The sequence below is a fragment of the Odontesthes bonariensis genome, chromosome 16 (genome assembly GCF_027942865.1).
Source record: "Odontesthes bonariensis isolate fOdoBon6 chromosome 16, fOdoBon6.hap1, whole genome shotgun sequence".
NCBI lineage: Eukaryota > Metazoa > Chordata > Actinopteri > Atheriniformes > Atherinopsidae > Odontesthes > Odontesthes bonariensis.
This window is the reverse complement of record NC_134521.1, coordinates 36,792,836-36,804,105: the sequence shown is the minus strand read 5'-3', so window position 1 is coordinate 36,804,105 and position 11,270 is coordinate 36,792,836. Positions and strand designations below refer to the sequence as shown.

Sequence of the window (11,270 nt, the reverse complement as noted above, 5' to 3'; positions counted from 1 at the left end):
TGCGCATGTGCAAGAATTTGCCCACTGAATCTGAGCGCTGCAGGAATTATTTCTCTGGCCACTAACGGTAAAAAAAAATGTTCACAAAGGCTTTAAATTCTAAGTCAGGTCATCGATCAAAAGCTTTTTCGGTGGTGTGGAAGCGTAAATGGCCTGAAACGCCTCTGTGCCTTATAGTCTGTACTGAGGGAAAAGCGGAGGATTTTAATCCCTTTGCTTTGACTTCCTGGTTCAGTCTGCTGCAACACGTCTTTAGTTTGACTGTCTGAGGTCGCCCAGGACTTTAGGAGAGAAACTGCCAGTAAAGTCAAGCATCGAGGTCAGTGACGGCAACAATGGCCGCTCCTTCTGTGCGTTCATCTCAGTGTAATGTAAATGGAGCTGTCGCTTTATATTTATATTTATACAAGCCAAGTGTCCAAAAGCGATATTATTGCTCTTTACTATCAGCAGTATTAAGTCAAACAGAAAAGGCTTCCCATATTTGCCATATATCCATTTTAGAGTGCTCAGGTACAGTATCGGGCAGCAAGCTTAGGCTATGGGTTAATCAGTTGTACACAGATCATTCATTATTAAAAGTGAAGCACAACAAGTAAAAAGAAAGAGGAGATCAGCTTATTACAATATGGAAATATATATATATATATATATGATCTTTTCATACTATTTCTTGACTAACTTGCTTCTTTTTCCTAAATAGATTTGTCTACGATGTCAGCTGTCGGTAACACATTTGAAAATGTGAAGGCAGTTATCTTATCAGCTCATAAAAGCACCACATCAAGAGAGAAGGTCATCTTCTACGACTCCTGGGCAGAGAACTATGATCAGGTGAGAAAGCTCTGGAACTGTCGGCTCTGTTGTGTGTGAGTGAGAGGGTTAGGGTTAGGACTGAGACTGCGTAAAAGCTTGTGAAACCTGTGGCGCTTTGCATTTCTGCACGTCCTAAGAGCTTTAAGAATAAAGACAGCTGGACCTCATTAAAACGCTGAAGAGGACCATGAGCTGGATCACTGAGCATCTCCACCTAAGATTTTAGACAGCTCCTTAAGCAGAGAGCAAAGAGTTAAAGTGTTAAAGGTGATCCTTTTTTATCGTGAAACTACCCAATACTGATCACCTCAGATAAAGTTATTGCTCAGAGGTTGTTGGTGGGTTTCCTCATGGGAACTGCTCGCCTCGGGGTCTCGGACAAACCTTTTCCTCTCGAGTTCGTTGGTATAATTTAATGCTTCATCAGTGGTGTCCTGGTTTCCACCAAAGTGTTCTGTCTTCGTCTCATCTGTTCCCAAAATGTATTTTCAGCAGCTCGTTCCTGTGATGGACTCTGCAGGCGGGCATAAATGTTCTTCTGGGAGAGACTTGGCTTTCTTCGTGTACCCCTGCCATGCACATCTGGGATGTTCAGAGTTCTCCTGATGGGAGACTCGTGAACATTTAACATCAACCAGTGTTAGCGAGGCCTTTCGGGGGTTAGAGGGCGTCCTCAGTTCTGATTTTCCTCTGTTCATATGCAGTCTGTCTGACTGGTGGAGTTCAGACTCTTTTTCAGCCTCGTCAACAACTTTTCTGAGATCCTCAAACGACCTTTTGTTTGAGCCACGATACACATGAACAGATGTGTGTGGTGAAAGTTTCCCTTTGATAGATCCCATATAAAGGTCACGTTTATTAAAAAGATTTTTAAAAAAAAACTTTTGAGCACTTCTGTTATAGAAACTGATGCAGCAGTGCAGAATAATCTGGTCACTGAAATGCATTTTACACTGACTCCACCTCCTTTTTTACCCACATCCAAGAGATGAGAAGTGTTTGTAATACTACTGCTGCTTTATTTACAGTTCTATCATCACACCAGAGAACTTTATATGAGTTTTAACAGGGTAAAAATATAGTTTTCTGCTGAGACAAAACTGCAGGAGCTGATGAAATTGATCAAACCAAAGACAAGAACATGATTACACTGCCCTCCAGTGGCAAATCAGAGGAACCCAACCAGAGGAACCCAACCAGAGGAACCCAACCAGAGGAACCCAATCAGAGGAACTCAGTCAGAGGAACCCAACCAGAGGAACCCAATCAGAGGAACTCAGTCAGAGGAACCCAACCAGAGGAACCCAATCAGAGGAACTCAACCAGAGGAACCCAATCAGAGGAACCCAATCAAAGGAACTCAATCAGAGGAACTCAATCAGAGGAACTCAATCAGAGGAACTCAATCAAAGGAACTCAATCAGAGGAACTCAATAAGAGGAATTCAATCAAAGGAACCCAATCAGAGTAACCCAATCAGAGGAAACCAATCAGAGGAACTCAATCAGAGGAACCCAATCAGAGGAACCCAATCAGAGGAACTCAACCAGAGGAACTCAACCAGAGGAACCCAACCAGAGGAAACCAACCAGAGGAACTCAATCAGAGGAACTCAATCAGAGGAACCCAATCAGAGGAACTCAATCAGAGGAATTCAATCAAAGGAACCCAATCAGAGGAACTCAACCAGAGGAACTCAATCAGAGGAACTCAATCAAAGGAACCCAATCAGAGGAACTCAATCAGAGGAACTCAATCAGAGGAACCCAATCAGAGGAACCCAATCAGAGGAACTCAATCAAAGGAACTCAACCAGAGGAACTCAACCAGAGGAACCCAATCAGAGGAACCCAATCATAGGAACTCAATCAGAGGAACTCAATCAGAGGAACTCAATCAGAGGAACCCAATCAGAGGAACTCAATCAGAGGAACTCAACCAGAGGAACCCAATCAAAGGAACTCAATCAGAGGAACTCAATCAGAGGAACCCAATCAAAGGAACTCAATCAGAGGAACCCAATAAGAGGAACTCAACCAGAGGAACCCAATCAGAGGAACTCAGTCAGAGGAACCCAACCAGAGGAACCCAATCAGAGGAACTCAACCAGAGGAACCCAATCAGAGGAACCCAATCAAAGGAACTTAATCAGAGGAACTCAATCAGAGGAACTCAATCAAAGGAACCCAATCAGAGGAACTCAATCAGAGGAACTCAATCAAAGGAACTCAATCAGAGGAACTCAATAAGAGGAATTCAATCAAAGGAACCCAATCAGAGTAACCCAATAAGAGTAACCCAATCAGAGTAACCCAATCAGAGTAACCCAATCAGAGGAACCCAATCAGAGGAACTCAACCAGAGGAACTCAATCAGAGGAACTCAACCAGAGGAACCCAACCAGAGGAACCCAACCAGAGGAACTCAATCAGAGGAACTCAATCAGAGGAACCCAATCAGAGGAACTCAATCAGAGGAATTCAATCAAAGGAACCCAATCAGAGGAACTCAATCAGAGGAACTCAATCAAAGGAACCCAATCAGAGGATCCCAATCAGAGGAACCCCATCAGAGGAACCCAATCAGAGGAACCCAATCAGAGGAACTCAATCAAAGGAACTCAACCAGAGGAACTCAACCAGAGGAACCCAATCAGAGGAACCCAATCAGAGGAACTCAGTCAGAGGAACCCAATCAGAGGAACCCAATCAGAGGAACTCAATCAGAGGAACCCAATCAGAGGAACCCAATCAGAGGAACTCAACCAGAGGAACCCAATCAAAGGAACTCAATCAGAGGAACTCAATCAGAGGAACCCAATCAAAGGAACTCAATCAGAGGAACCCAATAAGAGGAACTCAACCAGAGGAACTCAACCAGAGGAACCCAACCAGAGGAACCCAATCAGAGGAACTCAACCAGAGGAACTCAACCAGATGAACTCAACCAGAGGAACCCAATCAGAGGAACTCAATCAGAGGAACCCAATCAGAGGAACTCAATCAGAGGAACTCAACCAGAGGAACTCAATCAGAGGAACTCAATCAGAGGAACTCAATCAGAGGAACCCAATCAGAGGAACTCAACCAGAGGAACTCAACCAGAGGAACTCAATCAGAGGAACTCAACCAGAGGAACTCAACCAGAGAAACTCAACCAGAGGAACTCAATCAGAGGAACTCAATCAGAGGAACTCAATCAGAGGAACTCAATCAAAGGAACTCAATCAGAGGAACTCAATCAGAGGAATTCAATCATAGGAACTCAATCAGAGGAACTCAACCACAGGAACTCAATCAGAGGAACTCAATCAGAGGAACTCAATCAGAGGAATTCAATAAGAGGAACTCAATCAGAGGAACCCAATCAGAGGAACTCAACCAGAGGAACCCAACCAGAGGAACCCAACCAGAGGAACTCAATCAGAGGAACTCAATCAGAGGAACCCAATCAGAGGAACTCAATCAGAGGAATTCAATCAAAGGAACCCAATCAGAGGAACTCAATCAGAGGAACTCAATCAGAGGAACTCAATCAAAGGAACCCAATCAGAGGAACTCAATCAGAGGAACTCAATCAGAGGAACCCAATCAGAGGAACTCAATCAAAGGAACTCAACCAGAGGAACTCAATCAGAGGAACCCAATCAGAGGAACTCAACCAGAGGAACCCAATCAGAGGAACTCAACCAGAGGAACCAACCAGAGGAACTCAACCAGAGGAACCCAACCAGAGGAACTCAATCAGAGGAACCCAATCAGAGGAACTCAATCAGAGGAACTCAACCAGAGGAACTCAATCATAGGAACTCAGTCAGAGGAACTCAATCAGAGGAACTAAATCAGAGGAACCCAATCAAAGGAACTCAATCAGAGGAACCCAATCAGAGGAACCCAACCAGAGGAACTCAACCAGAGGAACTCAACCAGAGGAACCCAATCAGAGGAACCCAATCAAAGGAACCCAATCAGAGGAACTCAACCAGAGAAACTCAACCAGAGGAACTCAATCAGAGGAACCCAGTCAGAGGAACTCAATCAAAGGAACTCAATCAGAGTAACTCAATCAGAGGAATTCAATCAAAGCAACCCAATCAGAGGAACCCAATCAGAGGAACTCAATCAGAGGAACTCAATCAGAGGAACTCAATCAGAGGAACTCAACCACAGGAACTCAATCAGAGGAACTCAATCAGAGGAACTCAATAAGAGGAACCCAATCAGAGGAACCCAACCAGAGGAACTCAACCAGAGGAACTCAACCAGAGGAACTCAATCAGAGAACTCAATCAAAGGAACTCAATCAGAGGAATTCAATCAGAGGAATTCAGTCAAAGGAACCCAATCAGAGGAACTCAATCAGAGGAACTCAATCAGAGGAACCCAATCAGAGGAACTCAATCAGAGGAACTCAATCAGAGGAACCCAATCAGAGGAACTCAACCAGAGGAACTCAATCAGAGGAACCCAATCAGAGGAACCCAATCAGAGGAACCCAATCAGAGGAACCCAATCAGAGGAACTCAATCAAAGGAACCCAATCAGAGGAACTCAATCAGAGGAACTCAATCAGAGGAACCCAGTCAGAGGAACTCAATCAGAGGAACTCAACCAGAGGAACCCAATAAGAGGAACTCAATCAGAGGAACTCAATCAGAGGAACTCAACCAGAGGAACTCAACCAGAGGAACCCAATCAGAGGAACTCAACCAGAGAAACTCAACCAGAGGAACTCAACCAGAGAAACTCAACCAGAGGAACCCAACCAGAGGAACCCAATCAGAGGAACTCAGTCAGAGGAACCCAACCAGAGGAACCCAATCAGAGGAACCCAACCAGAGGAACCCAATCAGAGGAACTCAATCAGAGGAACCCAATCAGAGGAACCCAATCAGAGGAACTCAACCAGAGGAACCCAACCAGAGGAACCCAATCAGAGGAACTCAATCAGAGGAACCCAATCAGAGGAACCCAATCAGAGGAACTCAATCAGAGGAACTCAATCAGAGGAACTCAATCAGAGGAACCCAATCAGAGGAACTAAACCAGAGGAACTCAATCAGAGGAACTCAATCAGAGGAACCCAATCAGAGGAACTAAACCAGAGGAACTCAATCAGAGGAACTCAATCAGAGGAACTAAACCAGAGGAACTCAATAAGAGGAATTCAATCAAAGGAACCCAATCAGAGGAACTCAATCAGAGGAACTCAATCAGAGGAACTCAATCAGAGGAACTAAACCAGAGGAACTCAATCAGAGGAACTCAATCAAAGGAACTCAATCAGAGGAACCCAATCAGAGGAACTCAATCAGAGGAACTCAATCAGAGGAACCCAATCAGAGGAACTCAATCAGAGTAACCCAATCAGAGTAACCCAACCAGAGGAACTCAATCAGAGGAACTCAATCAGAGGAACTCAATCAGAGGAACTCAATCAGAGGAACCCAATCAGAGGAACTCAACCAGAGGAACCCAATCAGAGTAACCCAATCAGAGGAACTAAACCAGAGGAACTCAATAAGAGGAACTCAATAAGAGGAACTCAATCAGAGGAACTCAACCAGAGGAACTCAATCAGAGGAACTCAATCAGAGGAACTCAATCAGAGGAATTCAATCAAAGGAACCCAATCAGAGGAACTCAATCAGAGGAACCCAATCAGAGGAACCCAATGAGAGGAACTCAACCAGAGGAACCCAATCAGAGGAACCCAATCAGAGGAACCCAATCAGATGAACCCAATCAGAGGAACTCAATCAGAGGAACTCAATCAGAGGAACTCAATCAAAGGAACCCAATCAGAGGAACTCAATCAGAGGAACCCAATCAGAGGAACTCAATCAGCGTAACCCAATCAGAGGAACTAAACCAGAGGAACTCAATAAGAGGAACTCAATCAGAGGAACTCAATCAGAGGAACTCAACCAGAGGAACTCAATCAAAGGAACTCAATCAGAGGAACTCAATCAGAGGAATTCAATCAAAGGAACCCAATCAGAGGAACTCAATCAGAGGAACTCAACCAGAGGAACTCAATCAGAGGAACTCAACCAGAGGAACCCAATCAGAGTAACCCAATCAGAGGAACTAAACCAGAGGATCTCAATAAGAGGAACTCAATCAGAGGAACTAAACCAGAGGAACTCAACCAGAGGAACTCAACCAGAGGAACTCAATCAGAGGAACTCAATCAGAGGAACTCAATCAAAGGAACCCAATCAGAGGAACCCAATCAGAGGAACTCAATCAGAGGAACCCAATCAGAGGAACTCAATCAGAGGAACTCAATCAGAGGAACTCAATCAGAGGAACTCAATCAGAGGAACTCAATCAGAGGAACCAGCAGATGTTCCACACCGTACTCTGGCTGATACAGGCTAATAAAATCCAAAGGGCGCTTAGCTGAACAGACAAATAAAAACGGCAGTGATCTAACGTCACACTAATCGATGTTGAAGCTTGACATAACTTTCCTACGGCACCTCCACCACATTTATTTTCATCATATGAAACTGTCAGAAGTGTTTTCAGTGGGAACAAATATGCTGAAATAACCGCTGACCTCGCTCTCTTTACACTGTGAGCAGGACGTGGCTGTTCTGGACTACCGTGCACCAAGCCTGGCTGCACACTGCATCTCGTCCCATTTCAGCGGCTTACGAGCAGCAGCGGTGGTGTTGGACGTGGCGTGCGGTACAGGGCTGGTGGCCAAACAGGTGTGTCATCGCCAGAGAGGAGCTGAGTCAAAGTGCAGAGTTGGTTCTGTGAGTGTGGCTGATGAGCAGATGTGTCTGTCTTGCACAGATGAAACAACATGGCTTTGGACATTTTGTGGGTGTGGATGGAAGTAAGGCGATGCTGGGCGTGGCCAGAAAGAGCGGGCTGTACCGGGACTTGAAGCAGTGCCTTCTGGGAGAGGAGCCACTGCCTTCACAGTGGGGTAATTAAATCCATGTCACCCCACCCAGGTCACTGATCACTGTGGCTCAGAAACATGGCTTCCTTTAGTACCTGCTGTGGTTATTCAGTCCCCAGTCCTCTGATAATGAGTGTTAAACATGTCATCCTGGTGTCTGTAGTCAGGAGGCCCCACCTTTGGGGCTGCAGTGATTTCAGCCTCTCTTCCCCTCCTGCAGGTCTGTTTGACGTGGTTGTGATTGTGGGAGCCTTGAGTGTCGGTCAGGTCCCCGTGGGTGCGGTCAGACAGCTGTGCACGGCCACAAAGCCAGGTGAGAGTGGGGAACTGGTTCAGATGGAAGTCACACCTGAAAGCACTCCATGCTGCACTGTTACTTCTCTCCACCAGGGGGCTACGTCTGCATGACAACAAGAGGTAACCGGGACAACGTGGAGTACAAAGCCAGGCTGGACCGCGAGCTGGGGCAGATGGAGAGAGAGGGGCTTTGGGCTTGTGTGGACGTGGCTGAGGCGAAGGACTGGGAGAGAGCTGTGTCCGAGCAGGAGGACGGCTACATATCTGGGGCTGTGTACCTCTATCAGAAACTCTGATGCAACATCAAACAGCGGGACGCCATCCCACAGCCAACACCTACAAATGTAGAAAACAGTGCTGTTCCAAAATAAAGAAAATGTTTCAATCAAACATCTGACACTTTTTTGTAGATTTTACATCGAGGCACAAATGTGTCGCGCTGAATTTACACAAAGTCTGTATTAAAGGTTTGAAACGACTCGTACTACATGCCTGAGAACCTGACACACAGTCTGTGTTCACTGTGTCCTTAGTTTATACATTTCTGCCATTTAGAACTCAAACAAACAATGTAATGAACAAGTTTGGATAACAAAGATGCACTTTACAATCCAGCACAAATATTTAAGAGTCGGCTGCTTACACACACACACCGACAACCTTTAGGAGGACGACAGAGACGGTGAACACAACATGGAAACATGGATCAAACAAAAGGGTGTCAGTATCAGAAGACAGAAGACACAGTACAGAATAAAATCCATCATGGCAGATACAGAAGCAGATCAGAATTAAGAAGGCTGTACAGTTAAGAATGATTATTTAATTACTATTAAAGCTTTTGATGGCTGAGGAAACGAAGCTGCCTCTATATCTCTTTGTTGTGCAAACAGGCATTTTGTACCTGCGGCCTGATGGGAGAGGCTGAAATCCACCGTGTGGTGGGCGGAGCCATCCTCTCAGATGGAGCGGCTAGCCTGCAGCTGCTCAGAATGAGGGGATTCTGGGTCCAGCTGTGGCTCCTGCCCCCTGGCCCACCTCACAGATAGGTGCTGAACCCAGACACCAGGCTAAAGGCTATAACAGAGTCAATGCAGCAGAGATGCAACATGTCAGCGTTTTACAGTCAGTATGAAAGGAGGACAGCGTAAACGCTGGTTCCCCTAAAGTTTAGCTTATTGTGGATGAGATATTCATAGTTTCCTACACACTCCAGTGTCTGAGCCTGGATGACGGTGAGTTCCTGAGCTCTGGGAAGTTTCCTGAAGTCAGCATGCATGTCAGGATAGGTTCCTCTCCAACCTGACCCTGCAGCAGGTATCCATACGCACAGTGATCAGTGTTGATCTTCCACTTTAGACCAACACCCAATGATCCCCAGCTTCCCTGGACAAAGTGTCACATGGTCTCTGATTAAGGAGGAAACACCACTGGTGTGAACTGTACTGATATAACGCTTTTTAACTGCAGTACTTTTACACAACAAGCCACATTCCCCCATGTAAATCACTGTGTGAACATGTCTCAGTCTGTCATGTTATTCTAATGCAGATGTCAAATATTCATTAGAATATGCAGCAAATCCTCCACTTGAATCAACTATACAGATCATTTGTTCATAGCCTTTTACATTGTGAAACTGTCATAATCTGAAATAAATACAAAAATATCCATCCATCCATCCATTATCTATACCGCTGAATCCATCAGTCGGGTCGCGGGATCCAAAAATATATAAATGGCTAAATAACATATAACAACCTTAAATGAATGCAGTTTCAAATTAAAGCAGAGAAATGTATCTATTTCACATTCTGCTCAACTTCATTTGAATAGCTTTTATTATCATATTAGGTGAATTATTCAGCCATTGATATATTTGGGTTTTGGAATATCCTCCACATCACGCCTGATAACGGCATCCTCTAAAGTACGGCCCCCTACAGTCGGCTGGAGGGGAATACGCATCATAGGAGCATTTCCACATCAGAGCATGTTTGAGAAGCAGAGGATCATAAAGTCATAAAGGTGTTGGGATGGAGCAGCTCCGCCCAGCTCTTTAAACGTTTGTCTGTGGGACACATGTTGCGTCACCTCTGAGTTACGGTGAAAGACTGCGTCAGAGCTATGACATCATCTGTTTAGGGTTAAAGATCTAAATGATTTGGTGAGGGTGAAAGGGTCAAGGGTCGGCTTAAATTTGCTCTTTCTACCCCGTGACCGTCACCTTCTTGGATAATATTCACATGCTTTTACAGAAACTGGAGGTCACATATGCTTCCAAAGTAATTAAGTGTGATTTTGGCCGGTGTTAGAAACAAAGAACCTAAAGGGTGGTTTTCAGAAGGAGGACAGAGGAGTCATTAATCAACGTTGTTGTTGGACTGTGGGAGGAAACCGGCAGACATGTCTGCTCACAGAGGCGGTTGGCCTTTGGTAGAGTCTGAAGAAGAAACACTCTCGTCTCTGCTTCCCGTGCAGCACAGTCTCTCTGCAGGGGGGTTAATTCAGCCCTCTCAGCCCTTTGCATGTGCATATGTTGGCCTCTCTGCTGAAACTACCAGGGTGCTGCTCTTCAGAGTTGTTCCTGGATAAAAATGGGAGAGGGGCTGAGCAATAATAGGATAAAGAATTCATTCACCGTGAATGTCTCTCTGACACGGGGAAGGTCAGATATTACTCACATACTGTGCTTCTTCTGGCTCCACCTCCTAAGCTGATGGAAAATGTTTGCTGACCTCCTTTTCTCCATCTCTTCCTAAACAGTTCACCTACATTTTTCACAACTATAAATAAATGCAAGTACCACCACCGGCGCTGAAAAACCTGCTAAAACCATGAAAAAGTATTCCACTTTTATCAAGTCTGCATCAAAACTCTGAACTATGACAGGGTTTTATCATTATAAATCTGGCTGTGGCCCTTCTCCTGGGGACTTTTTCTGCGTGTTAACAAACAGGAAGGTTTTTAAAGGCTGTGGTTTAGGTGTTTTATGTGTTTTCAGGCAGGGTTTAGAGTTAGCAGGGCATGGTTCAGGTCTGATTTTTACCCTGCCTCTCACCCAATGGGCTTTCATCAGACTTCCACCACACCTCAGTTCATCTGAGCTCCAGCCTAAAGGCTTTCCCCTTTGCTTTCTCACTATAGTAGGGTGCTAACTGAGCGTGGTTCTGAGCCCATACGTTGATTTCTGCCACAGAATCGTGTTTATCTGTAACTGAAGGCCTGAAGGCCTGAGT

At 45.2% G+C, this 11,270-nt stretch overlaps 1 protein-coding gene across 2 annotated transcripts; it reads left to right on the top strand.

Moving 5' to 3' along the window:
• Window positions 1-36: 36 nt before the first annotated feature.
• mettl27 (methyltransferase like 27) lies at window positions 37-8,427 on the top strand. Of its 2 annotated transcripts, none has more exons than XM_075487036.1 (6): window positions 37-67; window positions 704-834; window positions 7,406-7,534; window positions 7,623-7,758; window positions 7,955-8,047; window positions 8,125-8,427. In XM_075487036.1, the coding sequence occupies exons 2-6, from the start codon at window positions 715-717 to the stop codon at window positions 8,325-8,327; spliced, it is 681 nt and encodes a 226-aa protein (XP_075343151.1). In that variant the 5' UTR covers window positions 37-67; window positions 704-714; the 3' UTR covers window positions 8,328-8,427. The 2 variants fall into 2 exon arrangements, with proteins under 2 accessions (XP_075343151.1, XP_075343150.1); XM_075487035.1 differs by lacking the exon at window positions 37-67 and adding an exon at window positions 83-319.
• The last annotated feature ends 2,843 nt before the right edge of the window (window positions 8,428-11,270 follow it).